Below are 24,790 nucleotides of genomic sequence, written 5' to 3'. Positions count from 1 at the left end.
ATCTACAGTTATATCGGTTTTACTTGTTAACATGCATGTTCAGAATGGCCAGTGAATTCCTGGCTCAGAATCATTTGCAAGAATAATAGCGTGAAATCATTATAATGGTTTATTTGTTTGATATATTCAATATTCAAGCTGTATGACGGCGATCTGTAAATAATCAAGTCTGGCCAGACAATCCAGTGATTGATATCATGAGCATCGATCCACGCAATTGGGATACAATGACATCATCAACCAAGTCAGCGAGCCTGACCATCCGATCACGTTTGTCGCCTCTTATACGACAAGCATAGTCGCCTTTTACGTCAAGCATGTGTTGCTGAAGACCTATTATACCCTGGATCTTCACAGGTCAGTTTAATTGTCATGATCCAACGGTGAAAAGTTAAGATTCAAGAGGTCCTCATATATTATAACACAAAAACAAAAAGCCGAAAGTACCTCATATTGTTCTCGCATACTGGTAGCAATATTACTGGTCCATTCTATTGAAAAACCTTAAATATTTAAAGAAAATCTCATTTTATTGATTTCTTCCATTTATTCCCAAATATCTATTTACATCTGTGAGCTAAAAATTTCCAACCCAAACATTGTAAATAATTACCATATTTTGTTTCTGATTGTTGGTGATTAAATCCGAATAACGTCACTGTGAAATTCCCTGTAGTTATGCCAATGAGCTTAATAAACACACCTAATGAGTCACACGTCATTATTCTGCCTTCTCATGGTGTTGGTACTTAGTAACCATTATCTGACCCAATGCATTGCTTCTGCCGCCAACAAATTCCTGCAGCTTAATATTCTAAATACCATATATAACACTGATGCTAGCTGTGACGGGTTAAGGATAATTAACTACAAAAATTGGCATTACAGAAATATGGGCGGGGTCTGGGTGTAATAACCTTTAGATGCTTAAGCACAGGGGAAAATAGCCTCTCAAGTTAAAAACCTTTGTTTCTATCCTTTTGGGGGGTAACAAGTTGGCGTGCGTACTTTGGTATCGGGAACCTAACCCCCATGTTTGACCTCTACACTTGGAACTACAGATTCTTTGGCACTATCCCCTATTTTTGTTACTCTTCCATCAAACCAAACCATATGTAGAAACTTATTCAGATAAGTCAATGGGCCTTATGCTTGCTTGTTTGTTGTCTGAAGCAGCACTAGGCAATATTCCAGTTATATGACGGCAGTCTGTAAATAATCTAGTCTGGGGCAGAAAATCTAGTGATTGATATCATGAGCACTGATCTACGCAATTGGGATCGATGACATGCATCAACTAAGTCAGCAAGCCTGACCACCCAATCCCACTGGTCGCCTCTTACAACAAGCATGGTTGCCTAAGGCAAGCATGGGTTGTTGAAGATCTATTTGTCTGGATCTTCAGAGGTTCAATAAGCCTTATGATAGCCTAACTTTTTTTGCAGTATAACTACAGGATTGGACTATTAAGAATTTTTGCTAAAAATTTCCAAGCAAAAAAACTAGGGGTGAAGGATATATAGGTGCACTGGTGCATCATATTATTTCATGCAACAATACGATACATGATACACTTTCTACGGTAATGATACACTTGCAAAAATAAATAAACTACTCGCTTAATGACCCCCAACATTTTTGTCAGTCAGATATGGCAAAATGTGTTGTAATTTGCGTTTCAAGTTCACGACCAAAAATAGCCGCTTTGAACATGTGTCTACAGCCAGCTTTTCCTTTTGAACAAGCTTTGAAATATTTAGGGTCAAGAACTTTCCATGCGATTTGATGTAAATTATAGCATTGTGATACATATGTTATGACCTATCATCATGATACGCTCCATATCATCACTATGCTGTATCGTTTCACCCCTAAAACAAACATGACCATGTAACAAAACTGACACCCTTTAACGGCTTGAAATCGGCACAACTGCTGAGATCTACTATCTACTATCTATTTGTATTGGTGTGAGTCTGCGTGTGTGCAGGGATGGTAGACACACACTTATACACACATCACAAGTAACAGTGACAGTAGCAGCGCCCAACAATCCCGCCACTTCCCACATCAGAGCCCCATCCTTAACTCGACCAATACGTTCTCATGTAACTAATTAAAATGATAAGCTCAGATTGCAACATTAATCATAAATGAAGCAATAGTGTAAAAATGACTCCCAATCATCAAGAGTGATATCTATGCTCCAGCAGCCGAGGGGATTATTAGCCAGTGACAGATGCCTGCCTCTCCCACTACCAGGGGTGAAACGATACATCGGCGCACCGGTGCATCATGAGTTTTCATGCGATGATATGATACATGTTACATTTTGTTTCTGTATCGATACAAGTTCAGACCTCTAAGTAGCCACCATTTTGGTGGCCAAATGACTAAAATCTATGATTGGCGACCTAAATTTATCTACTGCTCGCCACTTGGCTACCTAAAAGTAAACATAATTGGCGACAATATCTGTTTAAGATATCCCCTGGCTCCTAAAAACTGACGTTTGGCTCCTAAAATATTCATATTAGGAGCTGCTCGGCTCCCTAACTAAAAAACGGACTTAGAAGGCTGACAAGATGAGACACTTAGTGAAATAGATTACTTACTACTCGTTTAATGACACACACCACACCCCCACCCCCCAAGCAGTTTTGGTCAGTAAAATATTGCAAAAGGTGTTTCAAGTTCACAATTAAAATAGCATAGCATAGCATAGCATAGCAACATGTGTCTACAACTAGCTTTATTTGAAACCTGCTCTGAAATATTAAAAGCCTAGTAGTTTCCACGTGATTTGATGCAAATATGAATATCGGGATACCTATCACAGGACTAGTGCAAATTACTAACGCTGCTATCATATTGTGACCTATGTATCATATCGTGACCTTGCTGTATCGTTTCACCTCTACCCACAACCCAGGATTTTACAGTTTCATGTGCATAAAATCATAAATTTGCGATTAAGTAATTTTTCTCAATCATGCATAAGTTCGAAATTTCTTAATGAATATCTGACTAGAAAGTCAATCATGTAAAATAGAACACCAAGCTCTATTGTTGTAGGTGTTTTTTTAACGTTATGATTTCATTTCTTCTAAACTGGGATCTGTTCCTCAGTGTTCAGGTGCCAAGAAGATATTTTCAAGCCTATGTTTGAAAGAATGCTAATATTTCCATATTGGTTCCTTTAATAGAATAACAATAAACTTGAAATGAAATCTGATGAGAGCACTATCCTGAAAGTCTAGTCAAGTGAAGCCAAATGTCTTTAAGATCGGCAATCTACCATCCTGAGTGCCCCATTTCCAACAATACTTTCATGTAAAATATAAAATTTTCAAGCAACTGAACATGGGACATTGATATAATGCCAAATTTGCAAGGAAATATATGAACCAGGTCTTATTTTGATATCCCATAATGGTGATATGGGATGATCGTCTGTTCCATATCTTTTTCCCTAATTCTAATTTCAACTTTTCTGGGGACAAAACCAAACTGCTAATCTCATGGAACATAAAAATCTCCAAATTAACAAAAATATTGAATTTATCATTAAACCAGTATTTGTGGTCTTATTCCAATTGCGTGATTTCCACAGCAGCAATTTACACAGTTTGATCTTGTGATGTAGGAGAAATTGGCCATAAGCTTTACCCAGCATGCCACACAGGAAGCTGCTCATGACATGCGCATTCTACACCAAGCATTGGCCAGAAGGCATCGGTGATACAATCTATATTCTTCTTGATCAGGACAAAGCCAAAAAAAACCAAACCAACCAGCATCAAAAAATAATTTTCAGCAATCAGATATCAGTCCTGCTTTGACCGACATCTCTGTATTCCTTGAGGAATGCGTTTCCCTTTGCAACGCTTCTTTTAACCATTTTTCCACGATGCGCTCGATTCAATAACCTGCTTAGTGTTCAAGCACGGCAATTTTTTAAGACACCAGATGAAGTGCATGATGAATGGCAGTAGTTATTGGCACGATACATGCATATTCTCAGGTGTCCGAGCTGTTTCCGCCGGGCTCACAACACACACAGTTATCTCCGGCCAGCATGACCACATACCATTACAACAGAATCAATTGACAATGCCATGCAAACAGAAATACATCAAAGGCTTCATGTAGCTAGAGACCAGCTAAATCAATTATCAAACATTACTAAATGAGTCCTTTTCGCCCCTAATTAAAGACACGAAAGATGATTCTCACCACCCAGCATTAACAATAAACATATTGTTCACGAGCCTCGATGCTGAGAACACACAAACGGGATGAAAAGAGTTTTAAAAATAAATTGTGTGTGTGAGGATATTAATAATGTTGAACAATGTATTGAAGCTTTCGCGTAACATCAGAGCCAATCACTAATCATTGTCATAGATATTAATGGTCTGACAACATAAACAAACAATTTTAGCTCGGGAGACAAAGCACGGATAGACAGTAGCAATACATCATGGCATGATTGTGGGGTGACGAGGTTCAGGGTGGTCATTTTGCCTACACGAACATGTCAGGCCGATATTTGGTGGCAGCAGTAATACAGTTGATCATTCGGTAGATGAGGTCCCTCATGCCATCCAGGCCACGCTAACTAGTACCAAGCAAGGAAAGGCAAAACCATTTCCCAAAGGAACAGCACCCCCTTTTTCCGTGACGAAACAATTTGGTGTCTATTGCAACGCAGCTCGGCTGAGTGACAGTCAGTGATCATGATCTACAAGTTTAATCACCAATCATGGGCCAAGGGGTTCTCAAAAGCACCATGCAAACTCTGAAAATGTCTCTTATATTGCACATTATGACTTGGACTTCCTTGTTGCAACACAAACCCTGAACTGGGCGCCCATAGAGTTAGGCAAAGAGCGTGTTATCGCCATGGGGAGTAGTTTATTGTCTGTCACGTCTCATTATACCTCCACAAGACCTGCGCCATTCTTTTAAAACATAAACACCTCTTCCAAACAGTGGTGCGATCAACTGCCGGGTGGAATTATCCCTAATTGAATCACTAAACAAACCCTTTTACAGCAAACATTATCCTTCCTGTGAAAGTGGAAGCATACCAACCTGCCTTCGGAGGCTTGACTTAACACTGAAAAATAGCCTGGGACAAAAAAAACTCCGCATTATCCTCAATACGATAGATTTTCTTCCTAAAAATGTGTCACATTTCCCACTCCTTTTATTCTTGTCTGGAGAAATCAAATTAACGGTTTGCCTTGCATTGCACTACCAGAGTTTTTTAATTCCTGTAAATACAACTTCACATGAAAATAAACATCTCCGTATTTGCATATGAACCAGATCAAAATAAGCATGATATTAAACCTTGATTATTTATGAAGAATAACATGTTTTCATAAACACCATCAAGTCCTAAGTTAGCTTGGGGATTCCATATCGCCTCAGATACAGGGAACTACCGTAATCGTAGTAATTAGTGCACCTGGCATTTAACAAAGTCAGCTGCCAAAGTGGGTGCTTATTAGGACATCGCTAAGATTGGTCCCTCTTAATGCCTTGTTCTCAAATACAATAATTTAAGTTCAGCTTGAGGACGAAGTTCACTGAGTTTGTTTCAGTTATAGTCTTGTTTCATGGCAATTGGTAGGTTATTAGTGAAGGGGCAGTAATTACGTCATTTTTATAATACCTCATAAATGACGATCAGAAAAAGATTTCATAGGCTTTCCAACATCAGGACATTTTGTATACGAAAAGCCAAAATACAGTAGGCGCCAAATAATAGGGTCTACTAGTTTGTCATTATTTTCTGTAGATGTTAGTATTAACGTTTAAAATAGAATAAGCTGATCTTACTAGACCAGAAGAATTTGTAATTTGTAAGCTTGGGCTTTGGTGGCTAAAATCAGATTGCATATATGAAAGAAGAAGCTCATGGATGGATGGATGGATGGGTGGATGGATGGATGGATGGATGGGTGGATGGATGGATGGATGGGATGGATGGATGGATGGGTGGATGGATGGATGGGTGGGTGGATGGATGGATGGATGGGTGGATGGGTGGATGGATGGATGGATGGATGGATGGGTGGGTGGATGGATGGGTGGGTGGGTGGAAGAACAAAACCCAACAGTGCTACAAACCATAATGTTCCAAAACATACATCCGCAGGGATGAAAATCAGCCTACGATTTGGAATTTCATTACATTGGAAACTTAAAGGGGGAAGGGAACCCGACAAAAAAATACCTCCCAGTCGGTCTATGTACATTACAGGGGAACATTCAGATCTAATTCCAATCTAAGGAGCTTGAAAGCCTTCTGAAGACCAGGAACAGTATAAATTATAGGAGCAGTAGTATTGACCCCTTGATATCTCTCCCTTAAGGGCCAGGCCTGTGTTGGCAGCAGCCTGCAATTCCGATTAGCTACGGAAGCTGACAGTGTGCATGGTGAGCCTCAAGTCATGAATTTGATACATTTCTTAATCAAATACAGAATATGGTGTCTAAATTACCTCAAGGTACTTAAAGTGGCATATTGAGTTCTACTAAAACACATCTAATGCTCAATTAGCTGTGATCTAAGCATTCTAATTCCTTGGTGTATTGGAAGATGACTATCGCTGTGGTAGAGATGTAGGAAATTTCTGGTCGACATGCCTAGCCTCCTCAAATCCAAATAGTAGGTTCAGGACCATAAAATAGTACTGGCGCCATTCATCACAGCATAGTTGGATCTGCTTCAAGATTTTGAAAAAGATACACAAAAATATTAAAACATTTTTAGTCCACAACGCAGATAAAACTGAACTGACAAGTAAATAAATAAGTATTTTTCCCATATGCTATATGAAATAGAAACTGATGATTTACTTCAATTCGTTTCTTCATTCAAAAATACTGCTGCACTGTCACAATGGGAAATGATTGCCTCCATAAACTGTATCAAGTAAGTGAACGAGTTGTTTGCTTTCCACACCGCCTTGCCTACCTTATGTTAGCAGAAAGACGAAAGTGACAGAGGTCTTAGATCTTGTTTACTTGTTGTTTAACGTGCACTCAGCAATATTCTAGCTATATGACGGTGGTTTGTCAATAAGTAAGTCTGGACCAGACAATCCAGGAATAGACACCATGAGCATTGATCAACACAACTGGGATATAATGATAAATGCATCAACCAAGTCAGCAAGTCTGACCACCCGATCCTTAGTCCCCATTACGACAAGCATGGGCTGTGAAAGACCTTTCTGACCCAGATCTTCATGGGTCAAATGAGTAAGCGAGTGAGTGAACATTAAACCTTGTATGAAAATCAGAAAGGGAGTTTTTATCTTTTAAGCAATCCAGCAAAATGATGGCAGGGAACATCAAGAATGGGTTGTACCCAGTTGGGCTTCAAACCCAGGACTTCTGCATGATGAGCACGTTTTCATCACCTGGCTGCCTAGTTGTCCCTTACAACAAGCATGGGTAACTGAAGACCAATTCGAACCTGGATCTTCACAGGAGGACAAAGGTTGTAGACATTTATAACTTTGAGTGAAACAGTTAAACCCATGAACATGGATATGGTGCCGACAAATCAACAGATATTAATATGCCAATAAGGGATTCAAACCCATCAGCAGCAGATCCTTGCAACTAAAGGAGAAAACTAAGCACCAAGTGTCTTTGTTTGTTTGCCACACTCAGCAATATTCCAGCTATATGATGGCGGTCTGTAAAAAAATCGAGTCTCGACCAGACAATCCAGTGACTGACATCATGAGCATCGAAACACGCAATTGGGATACGATGACATGCATCAACTAAGTCAGCGAGCCTGACCACCCGATCCCGTTAGTCTCCTCTTACGACAAGCATAGTGGCCTTTTACGGCAAGCATGGGTTGCTTAGCACGTAAGTGATCCAACAGACGGATCCCTCTCATATGAGGGTTTCTTATTCTAACCGACTTCTCATCAACGCGGGAAAAAACAAGTTCACTTTGTATTATTACATTTCCTTATTCCACCACAGCACTGCAGCGTTTCAGAAAAGGTTAAAAGCACCAGCCTTATAACAACAGGACAAGTCCATGCAGCTCCCACCTCGTTCAGTGCATTTGACCGATTACCTGTTAACATGTAAACATAAGCCTGTAACAGAATGATATGCAAATTAGATATGTTTCATTTATAGGCCTAATACCGCTGTGTATTCGTCATAGTTCAAAGAAAGCTTTTGATATTCAAGCAAGCATTGCAATCCATTTTCTCTTTCATCCATGACTTGGAAGTATATTTTTGATCAATTATTTTGACAATCTCCTTTGTCTTCTTTTGTCCACTTGCTACTGTTTGAAGCATTACAAAAACATCATTATGATCAAGAAATACAATAACACCATGCAAGATGTGTTGATTCTTCTCCTGTATGTAAACAGAACACCAAAACGTGTGGACTTTCAAGGTGATCCGGACCAAAATCTATACTGATGGTTTGTTAAAGTGTATAATGCTCTTGTGCACGTTTAATAACCCTGACAGCATCCCTTATAAATCCCATTCATAATTGATACATATCGTTACACAAGTAAACATCTAACTGCAAACACTGATAATGAGTGAGTATGTGTGTTGTCATTTTTTGTCAATCAGTCTTTTGATGTTTTTTCCCCACATGTTTTAACACAAACATCAATAATTAACATTACCTGTGATATCAAAATCGAATCAAGGCACAGTACATAATTGAAAGAAAAAAAATAATATATAAGGTCTTGCAGGAGATAGTGATTCACTCTTGCAGACACACAGTTTTTTAAAAAGAAGTTTGGTACCAAATATTTATTTGATTTCTAACAGTAGTTTAAAAGGAAAACACAAAAATCATTATTGATGAGCGGTCAATGTTAATGAGAATGAGTAAAAGTGGATTCAAACACTACATTGCAAAATCTCAAATGGACACTTTTTTCAAAGTCTTCAACTGACTCAAAGCTGAGGCTTCTTGAGGACATGTTCGACATGATCATCCAGCCTCGCTGCCCTCCATTGTTCAAATAGTCTAATGGCATGAAATGAAACAGATTATAAATTTTTCAGGACAGTTTGCAAAGTGTGATCCGTTATTGAGTGTGGGATGTTTTATAAACACCAGTAATTTCAGCATCCTGTGGGAGACTTGTCAAGCCCAGCAGCGAGGAGCATGGATCTTGTTACTGGTGGCGATCGTGGAAATTTACTGGTCCTGTTCATTTCCTTTGTATGTCATGTGCAGATGCAACACCATGGCTGGGATCTGCTTGGGATTGATGGCAAGCTTTGTGCACCAGAATGGAACCAAAGCTAAGGGAGTCCCTGCCTCAACCCAAGTAGTTTTTGTCCCATTTTCTTGTACACCGAGTTTAGCTTAATGAAGGCTGTCATTGTCTCAACAATTGGTGTTCTGCTCGCTTGATGCGGGTCAACTTGTTAGTATCAAGCATTCACTTTAATTGTTTGTGTAATTGAAAATGTTGAAGTATCATCTCCATTGTGAATCGATCAGATTCTTGCACTGAGCTAATTCCACTAGTTAATTGATAATACGATTCCCTTTATTGAAAAGCCATGAATCAAGATTTTTTTGTGAAAGACCGAGTAACGCCCTTCCACATACGAGTGACTTAACATGCGTTTCAAAATTGACAATGAAGAATTATTGGTATTAATTGATTTTTAAATAATGCAGAAAAATTCCTATGCACCCTGTTTTGCTAGAATTCTTGCAAAAAGAGCAAAGTAAGCGTTTGTTTGGAATGAATGCTTAATGATAGGATCATGCAGAGAAGTCATGTGATATTCAGTTAATCATGTATTTGTAATGCTGCCAATCCTCTTAAAAGACTTAACTGAATTTCATCAAGAGTTGGGCCACTCATAAAGTATTTAAGATGTATTCTGTGGTCGTGACTTGCTTCTCCAGGGTGTTGAGATACATGGTCAGTTCGCGCCTTGTTGCCCCTATGTCAGCTCTTTAATGCCAGCAACCACAATGTTCATTAAGCTGAAATTGTGTGAGGAGAAGCCGCCTGATAGCACTTAATAATTTACAAGTCGATCGTCTTCGAGGCACAGTTTCAGAGGCCAGGCACATTAGGCGCCACCAAATGTCTATGACCGAAGTTGATCACACCTACCTTTAGTCTTCACGTGTTTACACCAACTAAACGAGTGAATTGGATCAGGTATGTCGACATGCCACTGATTATGATAATGTTTCCACCCTTGATTCTCATTTTTCAAATTTAAGTGGACATCTTTTGGTTTGACATATGACAGTTTTGTTTTTTATTACATTCTTAATTCTCAACTAAACTGCCTTGTTAACTGAGGAAGCTGTAGAGTAGGTGAATGAGTGAGTGAGTGAGTGAGTGAGTGAGTGAGTGAGTGAGTGAGTAAGGTTTTATGCTGCTTTAAGCAATATTCCAGCAATATCAAGGCGTGGGGACACCAGAAATGAGCTTCATACATTCTACCAATGTCGGGTTTCGAACCCGGGTTTACATCAAGACATGCGAAGGCTTTAACCACTAGGCTACCCGACCGCCCCGAGGAAGCTGTAGTGAGTGAGTGAGTGAGTGAGTGAGTGAGTGAGTGAGTGAGTATTGTTTAAGGAGTGAGTGAGTGCCCCCAGTCAGTAATATCTGTCATATCAAAGCAGTCTGTCAGTGAGTGAATAAACGCTGCAGAAAGCATTGCCATAAAACTACAGACTAAGGATACTCTAAAAGTACAGATCGTGTGTATAAAGACAGAAAGACAAAACAGAATTTTTATTCTATTCTTTTTGCACTAGAATAACTGAACAATTTATCATGGGCTACACATATGCCCCCAGGGCTATACATATGCCTCATGGCTTCAACTGAGATTAGAACTCTATTTATTTTTTCTCAGATGTGCTACACAGTAAATGTTGTAGCCAGGCCTGAGGTACATTTCAAACTCAAAGAGAGCAGGGTTGTCCACTGTTGGATGAGTGGAGACAGATCGTCCAGCTGATCTCACACAGTTTAGATTGTGTTCACAAATGGAGGAACAAGTGAATTCAAAACACACAATTATGGCACATTTTCTCCACACTATGAACCAACAGTTAATTGAAAACGTCAATGCCGAAACACAATAATCAGTCTCAATTATCTGTCTAACGCCACTTTGAACAGTATCGAAGTCATATGACAAATTAATCTGGGCAAGAAGACGGTCATGCAGGCTGGAGAGGATATCTATTTTGGATTACTGACATGGGATCGAACTCAGGAAGAATCTGACATTCTGACCATGGTCAGCATATCCTGACCGCCAAGGGATACAACTACCTGCCTATCCCAGTCCTGGGACTCCACAAAAGTGAGTGAGTGAGTACAGTCTTACCCCACTTTCAGCAATATTCCAGCAATATCACTGCAGGGACACCAGAAATGGCTTTCACATATTGTACCCATTTGGGGGAATCGAACCCGGATCTTCGGCTTGATGAACATATGCTTTAACCAGCAGGCTACCCCTACGCCCAAATTCTACAGACTGACTGACTGAGTATGGTTTTACGCCGCTTTTAGCAATATTCCAGCAATATCACGGCGGGGGACACCAGAAATGGGCTTCACACATTGTACCCATGTCGGGAATGAAACCTAGGTCTTCGATGTGACGAGCAAATGCTTTAACCACTAGGCTACCTGACCGCTCAAATTCTACAGAAGAATAGTAAGCATGCAAGTAAACCAGTAAGTCAGTCCAAAGTAAGTATCTCTTGCATTTTCTTACAATGGAAATAGCATATTCATACTTTGGAATTGCTTTCTTGCTGGCCTCTCTGATATTGCTCTCAATAGCCCACAACCGTATTCACTCACTCAAAATGATGAAACGGACTTGTTCTGTTAGAATTACATTAATCATACAAAAAAAAATTGGTCTTTCACACCATCAGAACCCTCTCAAAGCACCATTTCCTGTGAGATTTTCAAAAAAAAAAAGTCCAATGTTCCAATATGTTCCAGCACATACATGTAATTAATTACTCCCATCTATTATGACTTCTACATTTTTTCCATTTTCCGCTTAACGTTTCCCCAAGGAAGTGATCTATTCTTTGACGTTGATAAGTAATTGGTTGCAGTAATGTAATGTCTCATGGGAGAAGGGGAGGAAACTCCTGTTGGACCTACTGCCAACACATGAAGTAATCTAATTGAATCAATAACAATTATTTATCAACACTGCAATTCAACCAAACTTTGATGATTCTCTATAAATAGCATCATATACTCATCCTACTGAAAAATACACAATTCTCTCATCAAGTCAAGACATGCCCTCATATGGAACTGGAAGTCACACACAAGGGAAACCTGTCAGGCCCTTCTACACTGTGCTATATGACGGCGTTCTGTAAATAATCAACTCTGGACCAAACAATCCAGTGATTGACAGCATGAGCATCAATTTACACAAATTGGGATACATTGACATGCATCAACCAAGTCAACAAGCCTCACCACCCGATCCCGTTAATCGGTCCCGATCCCTCTTATGTTTGTTTGTTTGTTGTTTAATGCAGCACTCAGAAATATTCCAGCTAAATGACGGCGGTCTGTAAATAATCGAGTCTGAACCAGACAATCCAGTGATTGACATCATGAGCATCGATCAATGCAATTGGGATCGATCAAGGTCAGTCGCCTCTTATGACAACATTAAACCTTACATGAAAATCAGAAAGGAAGTTTAAGTACCCCACCAATATGAGTGAGTGAGTAAGGTTTTACGCCGCTTTTAGCAATATTCCAGCAATATAACGGGGGGGAACACCAGAAATGGGCTTCACACATTGTACCCATGGTCGGGAATCGAACCCAGGTCTTTGGCGTGACGAGCAAACGCTTTAACCACTAAGCTACCCGACCGCCCCCCAACCAATATGAAGGCAGGTAACACCAAGAATAGGTTGTACCCATGTTGGGATTCAAGGCATATACAGTAAACTATGTTTATGATGAACATGCTCATAATGAACTGACGGATGTAACAAACTGGTGCTCTTTTTTATCCCGGACATGTGCTGCAACATGTTAAATCAACTTCAGTTATAACAAAGTCAAATTAGTGTCCCTTTGAGTTCATTATAACCGTAGTTTACTGTACTTGACAATGTCACTCAGAAACAATAGGTTCTCCGGGAATGTAACAACATTTTGTATTAGACGATTCTTTTTTTTTAAATACCCATACATGTTGATGACCAATTCATCCCTATTGTTGGGGGCGAGATTAACTCTAACGATAAGTTAATTCTAACCCGGAAACCCAACAGGAAAGTGGTAAACCACTCTTTTTTTGTTATCTCATAGTCGAAGAGCTTTCAAGAGAAGAACAAAGGTTCGGTTGACGGAGGAGACACTAGATATTTTCGACTTGACACTGACTATGAGAACAAGACCTCTCTGCCGTCATGGTTTCGATCAGAGCTAACAGTAGAAGCGGCTCTCAAACAAAACACTGCATTGGCATTGCCATTCATCTCGATTATCACTGCCTTCAGTAGGTTGTCAATCCAAGATTCCTTCCTGTGACATTCAAGTCAAATGTAATTTGAGTGATAATCCAGTTTGTTTTCTATTAAGAGTGTTATCCATCATTCAATTACACGTGACCAAAAAAAACAAACCTTACGAATGCATGGCATAGCCACGAACCTGTTAAACGTGGATATAGTGCACTCTGTCCTTTCATCATTAGCCATAAAGGTTAAGATGTGTTGAAACGCCAACCATAAATTAGAAGTAAGTGTATATTCTCCTCCCACTTATCCAAGACTTGAATTTAAACACGTCATTTGTACATACATATATTCCCATCTTCATGAATAAATGAGATTTTATACATGAAGAGAGAAAAAAAAAATAATAAACAAATACAGCAAACCAAACCATATTAACCCAGTAAAGTCATTGAGGAGTATTAGAAAATGGATTCAATAATGCAGTCAGTATGATGACTTGGCGTCAGAGCGCCACATCGCGGACATACATCCAGAGGTTCCCAGGTGGCAGGGCTACACATACTAATGTCCACATTATCTCAAGACGTCCTCTCTCCTGGGACTAGGGCCTGAAGAACAATCTCACCCTAACACCATTGCCTGCCTTGGAATCAAAGTGCTTGTTCAACCAATCAAAATTTCTCCTGTGTGTCCATTTTTGCTGCAGATAATTTGACAGAATTCTCATCTTTTACTGCTAGTGGCTGCGCATCAGCTGCATATTAACTCAATCACAAAATACGATCACATTGCTGAATAAGTTCGCTAAAAGCCCACAGATATGTATTAAATGCCACGACTTCGGTGCTGTTTGTGGGTGGCAGGAAGTCTTTAAGTGTCAAAGAGATGATATGCCACACATTAGTCAAGATTCCAACGAGTAACAAAGACTGACTCAATCTAATTTACAACCTGGCATATCAAGACTTTTTACCACCCATACGAACACGAACACTCTGATCTGTACGAATTTCACAAGTAACTTCAAATGTTCTCCACCATCGTCTCAATACACTGTTTAAAGTGGACTTTCATTGGATAATGAACACACCAAAGGTCAAGAACACCAGCTAAGCCAACAAAGAACTTCCAACATTTTAACTAAATGCTTGTCATTCATCAAATGAAAGAAACAATGTTTTTCACACAAAAACCAGCTTTAATGACAAGCAAACTTTTTACATAAGTGTCTTAAATGCATTTTAAAAGACTTCAGACCAAATCACAAGAACTAACAAGGTACAGAATTCAAATTATTCTCCAGTTATTTGTAATTTATTATTTGATCACGACTAATCTTTAAGACATTTATTAAGTCTTCAGCCCAGACCCGTGAAATTGCCTTCATTTCAAACCTTTTTAAAGCAAAGAATACCTTTTATTCCATAGAAACTCTCAACTCAAAGGGAAATAACCACAGTATTTCATCCTCAACAACAAGTGTAATATTCCCAAAACTGATTTCATATACACCAGCAACCAGTAGAGAAACAGTACCAAGTATTTGGTTCAAAGCCCAAGTGGAAGGCTTTCCCTGTTTTGGATCAAAGATCATAATGGCTTTTTATACCTTCTCCTCTTGACAGATGATAAATAACTCGGGAGTGGTTGTGCGAACACGATACTTTCAATGAAAGGTGAAGGAAATGCATAATTGACAAGAGTGTCACTTTGTTATTGACGATGGGTTCATTATCAATTAATGTACTTCAACATAAACAATCAAAGCGATGGATCTTCTCTGTAACATTAGGGTATTATTTTCTGCTTCGTTCCGTGCTAGGTATTGATACCTGAAACTAGGTATTGGATACATGGCCTTGGAGAAAAAGAAGCATTTGTAGTAGACAATCAATGCAGGCGTGTTTCTGTTCATAAAGCTGGTCAATGCTCCGATGATCCCTAATGGACTCCCATTTACTAGTATCACTTTTCGATCTAGGTGAACAATGATTGCTCACATAGGCATGATGAGATAGCAACCTTCAATTGTCCAAGTTTATTAAGATATTTTTTCGTTGTGTAAGATTAAATAAATTATTACTCTTCCAAAACTATCATCTACTGATGGGAGGATAGCTTATGTCCTTGATGACCCCAGAATGATTTTGTTTGTTTGTTCGTCCTTTAGTTAACGCCCCACTAAGCAATATTCCAGCTTAAAGATAGCAGTCTGTAAATAATCGAGTCTAGATCAGACAATCCAGTGATTGACATCATGACCATCGATCCACACAATTGGGATACAATGATATGCATCAACCAAGTCACCTGGATTGCCCACCCCAAGCCGTTAGTCACCGCTTACAACAGATGGAGAAGACAGACCAAGGACAACTGGGATGAACCTAGGATTCAAACCACATCTAGGGCTAAGGGACACAACTCTGCACACTCTTACTCTCCGAACATAATAAGATTACTCAGACGAGTTGTGTAAATTTGCTACAGCTACAGATTCAGATAACAGTTTAGAGAGTAAAGTCAAATCTAATAATTGTTGCTTCTCAGACTTGGGTTTTGTAATACTCAATAATTTGACTGATATCTTATACTGATGGAAATAGATAAAGGAACATAAGTTCCCATCCTTCTGTACTATATACATGTTTGGAACAATGCACACAAACACATCTCAACACAATTCTGACATGTTGATTTTGTATGCATGCTATTTCAAATATACTGACACTTAAGCTTACTTCCCTATATTTTCCTGTTCCTTTAATTGTTTCCATCAGTATATGTAGCCTATAAGGTGGCAGTGTTTTTACTAGTGAGTGAGTTAGTGAGGTTTTACGCCGCTTTTAGCAATATTCCAGCAATATCACGGCAGGGGACACCAGAAATGGGCTTCACACATAGTACCCATGTCGGGGGGCGGTCGGGTAGCCTAGTGGTTAAAGAGTTTGCTCGTCACGCCGAAGAGCCGGGTTCGATTCCCGACATGGGTACAATGTGTGAAGCCCATATCTGGTGTCCCCCGCCGTGATATTGCTAGAATTAATAAAAGCGGTGTATAACCATACTCACTCACTCACTCACTGTACCTATGTCGGGAATCAAACCCTGGTCCTCAGCGTGATGAGCTAACGCTTTAACCACTAGGCTACCCAACCGCCCCCAGTGTTTTTACGAATGACAGTGGCATGTTTAATTTGGCCTTAATACAAGTTAATGTAATGCCAATCGACTCAGCTGATACTTAACCAGTCCAACACACAGGAGTCTCTTAAAGCCGACCAACACATGTTGATCCCAACAAAGTTTCATCCCAACATTTAATACATTAACAGACCTTACAGCTGACAGATAAATCATGTGTACACCATCTTGGAATAATTATAACTTTAAAGCCTCAACGTTATCTCACTAAGATCCTTAATCACATAATTTAACCAAGAATAGTACCAATACAAATCTAACATCCCCTTATTCTGTCCAGCTGTCGTGCAAAGGGAACTGCAGTATTCCCTTTTGCCTTGAAGGCAGAGTATTGGTTGTTAATGGTCTAATCCAGCATACAGGCATTAGTGTGTTTGTGTTTGCATGATCTAAGCTCAGAGACAAACATCAAGCTAATACAATAAATACTGATTAGAATAGGGAGACAGCAGCAGGATAAAGCTGTAGCGATTTCCGTTAATGGAGGGGATATTTGGACGAGGTGAACAACTGTCCCGACTCGCAGCAAGAAGACCTCCATTGATAAGTGACAAGTTGGTTTGTATGCGTCTGAGTGGAGGTACAATCCAGACTCCAGTCATTGCCCAGTTGTTAGACTAGGACTTCCGTGGTGGCCGCGGTCCAACTACCAACACGCATGCGGTGCTTGACAGGATATCCTGCCTAGGACGCTGTCATTGGATTTGAGGTGATGATGAGACATTCTGCCAGATGAAGCCGAGCTTGGCGCTTCCTTTGATTCAATTTCATCGATGAATGCATCCTAGAGTAATTGATTTTTACCTCTACCATGCATATTGGTCTGAGCTTCCATAGGGCTGTGCTCAAAGGGAGGTAACTCTAGCCTACAGCCTCTGTGACCCACCTCAGTGAACTACACATGGACACAAGAACAGATGTTAGTATTGATTCAGTATGTTAATCTTGTTTTTAATGTCTCTATAAAAGACATTTATCAGGTTGTAAAATATTATGTATAGCAGGGCAATCAAAGTATTTCGCCCAAGGTTGTATTCATATTTTTCAAATTTATGCTTTTCCATAAATCCTATTAAGCACGGCATATGAAAAATCCTTAACAAAATAACAGGTTACATTAGAAAATGTACATTTCAAAGTACACAGGAAATAAAATATCATCAAATATTTTCCACCGTTATATTTCTAAATAGCAAACAAATGCAATTTACTTCCTTGTGACGGAAACAAAATACCCTTCAACCAAACAGAACGTGAAGCAAAAAAATATCAATGCTAACTGATATTCCCGGCCAGAATATTTTCAAAACACTTTTGATGTGAGTGTGGAGGAAAAGAAGAGGGAAGTCGACTCTGGTATCAGTACTTCCTGAGAGTAAAGGTTACAACATGACTTTGATAAGAGACTGACATTCGCCTTTCGATTTCTCAGGGTTCAGGCAAGATCTGGCTGCTTTTCACTCCCCTCTTCAATGGCAATGCAGTTTGATTGACCGGCTCAATTCAGCATTTCCCCATCGAAGGCCGCGGCCCACTGACTGGCAGTGATGTCGTGGCCGAGACAGATATTTTAACGCACGTTTCACAGCAAATGACAGAGCTGCGGCATTAAGGACATATTCTGTCAGATTGACGTTGGCCCTTCTCGCCCCGCCAACCCCGTGTCTTTCCAGCTCGCTTGATTCCTCTCAGTGACAGTTGACAGAACACACTATTACCCGGGCTATTGTTAGAAAACACATTATTGATTATTGTAAGTGAATTATTCCTCATGTCTTCATGGCTACAAACACCTCGTGGATTAAAAGACAAATGCTCTTAGTACCCAAAACCACCAACATCTGCGAAAGCACGACGAAGCTGTCATACTTGTCCCTTCCTATTTCTCGTACCTGATCAATCGTAATACAATAACGATTTCATTGTGCGATAATGTTATTCACCAATGTTGTTTATCCTCACGATTACACAAAACATTAGCCAGACCAGCATATTGTTTCACGGCTTTTGAATCTCCTCATGCCTCCATCAATTTATTTTGAATAACAATTGAATAATGCTGAAAATATTCTCCCTCATCTTAAGATCTTCTGTTCATGTAAATCATCACTCCTTGTCCCGAAGAGGGCATAGTGTATAGATTTGTATAGATTTGTGTAAATATATTTAAATAGAAAACACACTGGTGGGTAAACTCAATATTTTGGTGACAAGAAAGCTGCTACAGAGGTTACACTGAACATGAAAGTTTATATGATGAGATTTCACATCACAATAACACATGAACATTTTCGCCCCTTCTTTTAGCCTTACTCCGGCACTTGGTTTACAAAGTAGCCCTAATAGTCCTCATGTTCGAAAACCAAACAGATGAGTCACATTTCCATTACAACCTGGGAATCTTACTTATTGTAAAACAAAAGGCTGTAATAGTTTAGCTGAGCTGAGGAATTTCATCACTGTAACCATGGAAACGGACCCATTTTACTCTTAAATTTTCCTGTCAGCAGGTGGTTGAAAACTGGGGTAAATATTAACTATTTTCTCCTACATGTTCAGAATAACATTCTAGTATAAACCATGTAAAACATCAAAATAAAATATTCCAAATTTTCAACAAAAGCGATCTAAACGATGCACTGAATGGGAATCGATGCCTTCAAACAAGCTCTGCATCAGCCCCATGCGCACAGTGATTAATGGGAGATAATCTGCCAGGCTCACAATCAGCAAGCATAGAAATGGGAATTCTCCAGCTTTTGGAGAACAGAGTAGAAAAGAGGCCTCTCGGAAGAAGATCCCACACATTTGACTTCTTTCTCAAACCATTAACGTACAAGCACAGCTCATGTCCGACTGGCTTCTAGCAAATCTTATTACATGATTTCATTTTGCATGACAACATGTTGTGGAATCCTCTTCTTGAGGATGATACTTCCTTTCATCTTCATTACCATCAACAGAAGCAGCACATGGTTGCCATGGCCCTGTGGTGATGCCAAAACGCTGAAGTCGCTAGTCCTTATTTGGGACAACCTTCCAGTTCTGGAATACTAATTAGTCCTATGGATCCATTAACCATTGAGCGATGAGACAACTGCAAGTTTATAGGATTCTGATAAACTAAGGTTTGGTTTGTTTGTTTGTTGTTATTCCTTAGCATTATTCCAGCTATATGACGGCAGTCTGTATATAATCGAGAAGATCCAGTGATTGACATCATGAGCATCAATCCACACATTTGGGATGTGATGACATGCATCAACTGAGTCACTGAGCCTGAACATCCAATCCTGATATTCACCTCTCACAACAAGCATGTCGCCTCTTATGGTAAGCATGGGTTGCTGAAGACCTATTCTACCCTGGATCTTCCGGGGCTAAGGTTTGGTACAGATGCTAGTTTATTCAAGACTATGGGCAGATGGAGACTAGTTGTATTCTCACAAGCAATGGTGCTATATAAAACACTATGCTGATATGCATTGTGAATGAGTCGTATGTGAGTCGTATGTATCTCCTGGGGCAACAGTACAGGAACAACTACTTGTGTGAAGATGGATCCAATAATGAGTGAATATGGTTCTACCCAAATTTTAGAAATATTTCAGCTATAATAGAACAGGAAACACCGGAAACACAGGTAACACAGGAAACAGAAATGGGGTTCACACATTGTACCCATGTGGGGAATCGAACCCTGGTCTTCAGCTTTAACCACTAGGCTACCCCACCACCCCTTTAATACAGAATAAAGGTCCAGGGTACAATGACACACGGTCACACATGCACCTAACCAACTGATGAATATGAGTCCACTGTTACAAGTGGGGAATAACTGTGATCAATTCTACACTATATCTCCATGGGTCCATATCAGAGGTAATGTGGAATTCAAAACAATAAGCAGATCCTGGCACACGAAGGGTTGCAACTCTGCACAGCAAATTATAATGGCTTAGACAAATGAACCAGCTCCATCCAACATTTATGAATGCATGTATCACTGGTGTGAGTTTGAATAACTATAATACTCAAATGAAGTTAAGGACCACACTACGCTTTCATATTACAACAGTTAATCTGTCATGACAACATAATCATACAATCATAGTAATATGAAAGGATTAGGTGGTCCTTAACTTCTTTTGAGTAGTATATCTCGTCAGCACCACATCAGAGAAGTCATAGCTCCGCACTAAGGCTTGTTCTCAGCCATGCAGTCATTCATTGCCTAAATGATAACTACATTTCCTGGCCTAATAAATGACACCTATCAACCATACCATATTCTTTCCCTTATTCATTTCCTCTATAGCCAAAATAAGAAAGACTTACGCTTTTATCCTCCTCCCTACCAAATACCTATCTCTGAATCCTTGGAGCAAAATGGCCAATTGAGTGGGCTATTTTTGTACCTTAACTGGAAGAAATTAAATAACTTCTCCTTTGATCAATTATTAACCCATGTTCCACTCTGTGCCTAAACCCAAACACTGACAGGTTCCCGGAATAATGTAAGTTTAGACAGTCCAAACCAAATTAAATGGAGAACACAAGAGTTTGATAGTGATTCCTGCAGGAAGCCTAGACATGGCATCCTGCCTGTTCTCCTTACAGGGTCAGCTCCCACAGAAGTGAGTGGACATTACTAGACAGTCTCCAATAACTGGAGCAAGACAGCCATTCTGCTGGAACTCGGATGTCCTGTAAGAGTCAATGCAATACACACATCTGATCTAAGGGTTGAAAGATCAAATGTCATAATTTAATATGTGCGAGCATTTTAGCTATACTGAAAACTGATTGGTCTGTTAAAGTAATGATGTCCTGCATTGTTAGGAGAGTCAGTTCAGAGAGAGTTCAGTCATATCATTGGTGTCAGTTTAAATTTGGCAGAAAAGCCAGAAATGACACAGTCTTGGAAGTTTACCACTTGGATGAATGAGTGAATGAGTGAATGAGTGAGTGAGTGAGTATGGTTTTATGCCGCTTTTAGCAATATTCCAGCAATATCACTGCGGGGTACACCAGAAGTAGGCTTCACACATGGTACCCATTTTGGGAATCGAACCCGGGTCTTCGGCGTAACGAGCGAAAGCTTTAACCACTAGGCTACCTGACCGCCCCCAACTTAGATGAGTGAGTGAGTGAGTGAGTGAGTGAGTGACATAGGTCTTTGACGTTCATAACTTTGGTGAGACCTGAAACACAGGTTTGGTACTGACAAAAAAAGTACCATAGTCGGGGTCAATCTGGACTTAAACATATACCATCATATCCTGGCGTAGATAAAGAATACATCAACAACCTGTCAACGCTGGAACATACACACTCATTTGTATTTTATTTGTGTTCACTTACACCACTGTACGACAACTAGGTCATATGATGACGAGTCAGCATAAAGTTTGAAGTGATGCCGGACCCAAGCAGGGACATAGGGATATGGTGCAATCAAACCAACAATCCCAATCGGGCAAAACTCTGGGATTTCAACAGTCAATCATCAGATGTTTGCATGACTGAAGGATGACAACGATTTGCACTTCCTTCGACAACTGGTTATTCAAAGAATGAATACAGTCCTATACTGTTATAGCAACAATTCAAAACACCACTGCCCCAGATACCAACACTAGACTTCAAACATAATACTCATAAGGGAAACGGAACCCAGATGGTTCAGCCTGATGAGCAAATCCTCTAACCATAAGTTTACCCACTACCGGTGATAATTCTACTTTCTCTGGCTGTCTACATACTTTCATTACTTAAATTGTCACTGGGAGAGACGAAATGTTTTCTCCTTGTCACCCCCCCCCACCCCACCCCCACCAAAAAAAAAAAAAAATCCTGAATGAAATGGGAAAGATTCAAACAACATTTCTTGTTGACATCCACAAACAAAACACTTGTTTTTCCAATGAATGTGTAATAACTGTGAAAAATACACAATAGATTTAGGTATTATGTTCATCCAAACATTCTTTAATGCCCCCTTTGTATGACTATAAGGACTACTGCATCAATAAAAGAGAAGACCAAAGTGAATTTGATAACATGCCCAAGCCCTGTGTCTCTCATTTAAACCCGAGTACACATAATATTTGCCTTTCTTGAAACATTTTGCCACTTGAGCAAAATATGTATTATTCATTTCGAGAATCTGTAAACTAATCACTGTCACCACTGCCTCAGTGGCCAAGTTAAACTGCATATACTATCTTCCCAATGACACACAATTGTTATTGTTGCTGCAAAAGAGCCATTAGTTTTTTTGTTCCAGGAAAACTTTGACATTTCTGTATCACGGATATGGAAGCATAGATGAGTCCATTACAGAATTTTATTGCCAACAGCTTTTTTGACAGCTATCTCACAAGCAGACACGAGACTCGGGCAAAACAAATTCATTTCCATAACTTGGAATACATTTTCTCAAAGATATCGCAACTTTGGGGAAATATATTTCAGTTCTAAATGTGTCTGAAAACTGAAAATAATTTAACAAAAGAAAGCATTTATCACAACTGAAATGAAAATTGTAAAAACACAAAGTGTCAAAGAGCGTTTTTCATCTGAATGAAAAAAATCAAATGATTACATTCTGAAAACTGAAGTGATACTGTTAAAGGTTATCCCAGGCTTCTGCCTGTTTAATAAAGCTGTATGCATAGGAGACATGTACAAAGAGTACACATGTACAAAAATCAAATAAAAAAACATATGAAAAATGTCACATTATAAGGAGGGAATCCTGAAAAGAATTGTACATGTCATAAAGCTGCAAAAGAAGTGTTGATTAATATGTGGACATTCAATGAAAAGAAACCATCTACTGAAAATCAAAACAAGTATCGCAATGTGAATGAGTCCTATCAAAAAATAAAACATGGCAATCAATAAGTTAATATGTCTACTTACTCGTCCCATACAGTTCCGCTTGTTCATTGCCGCTAAGGCTGACGCAGCTGCGCTGTGCTCGTAGAATTCTACGAACGCATAAGGGTCGTTTCCAGGCTGCAATAGATACAAAAACATCAATGAAAATCGGAAAATAATTTCTGAAACGGACACAATCAAATATACGTCTACCGCCAAAAAATCCATTCCCTCACCTTTCCAAATACACAGAATGGCTGCACGATACCCTCAAGCAAGGACAATGTTGACTCTTTAAAGTCAGTCACAATGCCAGACCAATTGGGCAATGTCTGAACCTGCACAACGTCTAATCAGCCGATTACCTGGGGTTCTAGTGCGAGTTTCAAGACCTCCATTTGCTAAACGGATTGGGCATGTGTACCTCCAAATGGGGACGTAGACAGGAATCCTAGCATAGGAATAACGGCAGGGACAATTTGATTTGTCTTGATTGGCAAGATTGTTGTGTCAGCTAACAACCTATTTAGCCTCCACTGACAGCCAGCCCATCACTAAGAAGCTCAGTCCTGACTTGAGCTGACATTTCCCTTACAACATAAATCTTTATTAACTTTACCAAGCTTACGACACTTTCAATAAGAATACAAGTTGGGCAAAAAATTGAAAGTGGAGGAGGCATTTTTCAGCATCTTGAGTACACATCATTGCTTGAGGCTACTGCAGCAGTGGTGCTTCAATATACCCTTCTGTTGTTGCATGATTTGATCAATGTTACTCGCACCAAAAGACTCCATCACCATATTTACTTTACATGGGGTTTGAAGATGTAATTGAGACTATGATATTCATATCAAAAGGAAAAATAGACCTTTCTGACATAACCATTAGAATTTATGTCACAGTCAATCATATGAGGCGTCAGAAGGAATGAGTGTTTCAAGCCGCTTTCAGCAATATTCCAGCAATATCATGGCAGGGGACACCAGTAATGAGCTTCACACATTGTTAGAAAGTGACGTTTTCTGCTGTAGTATCATAAACAAAGGATGCACTTTGGCTTGTTTGTTTGTTTGTTTGTTGTTTAATGCGGCACTCAATATTCCAGCTATATGGCAGCAGTCTGTAAATATTTCAGCCAAGACATGAAAATCCAGTGATT

General features: G+C 39.5%; 1 protein-coding gene across 4 annotated transcripts in view; it reads right to left on the bottom strand.

Annotated features, from left to right (window-relative positions):
* The window catches only part of LOC139452206 (nucleolysin TIAR-like), a 218,281-nt gene that overhangs the window by 155,606 nt on the left and 37,885 nt on the right, over positions 1–24,790 (bottom strand). For all 4 annotated transcript variants that reach the window (XM_071233588.1, XM_071233591.1, XM_071233589.1 and 1 more), the window contains exon 4: positions 23,671–23,766. In XM_071233588.1, the coding sequence (XP_071089689.1) occupies positions 23,671–23,766 (96 nt within the window). The remainder of the gene's footprint in view (positions 1–23,670; positions 23,767–24,790) is intronic.

This window comes from Haliotis cracherodii, unplaced genomic scaffold (assembly GCF_022045235.1).
Source record: "Haliotis cracherodii isolate W230 unplaced genomic scaffold, xgHalCrac1.p SCAF_9, whole genome shotgun sequence".
In the NCBI taxonomy this organism is placed as follows: domain Eukaryota; kingdom Metazoa; phylum Mollusca; class Gastropoda; order Lepetellida; family Haliotidae; genus Haliotis; species Haliotis cracherodii.
Note: the sequence above shows the minus strand (reverse complement) of the source record. Positions and strands in the feature narration are given on the sequence as shown.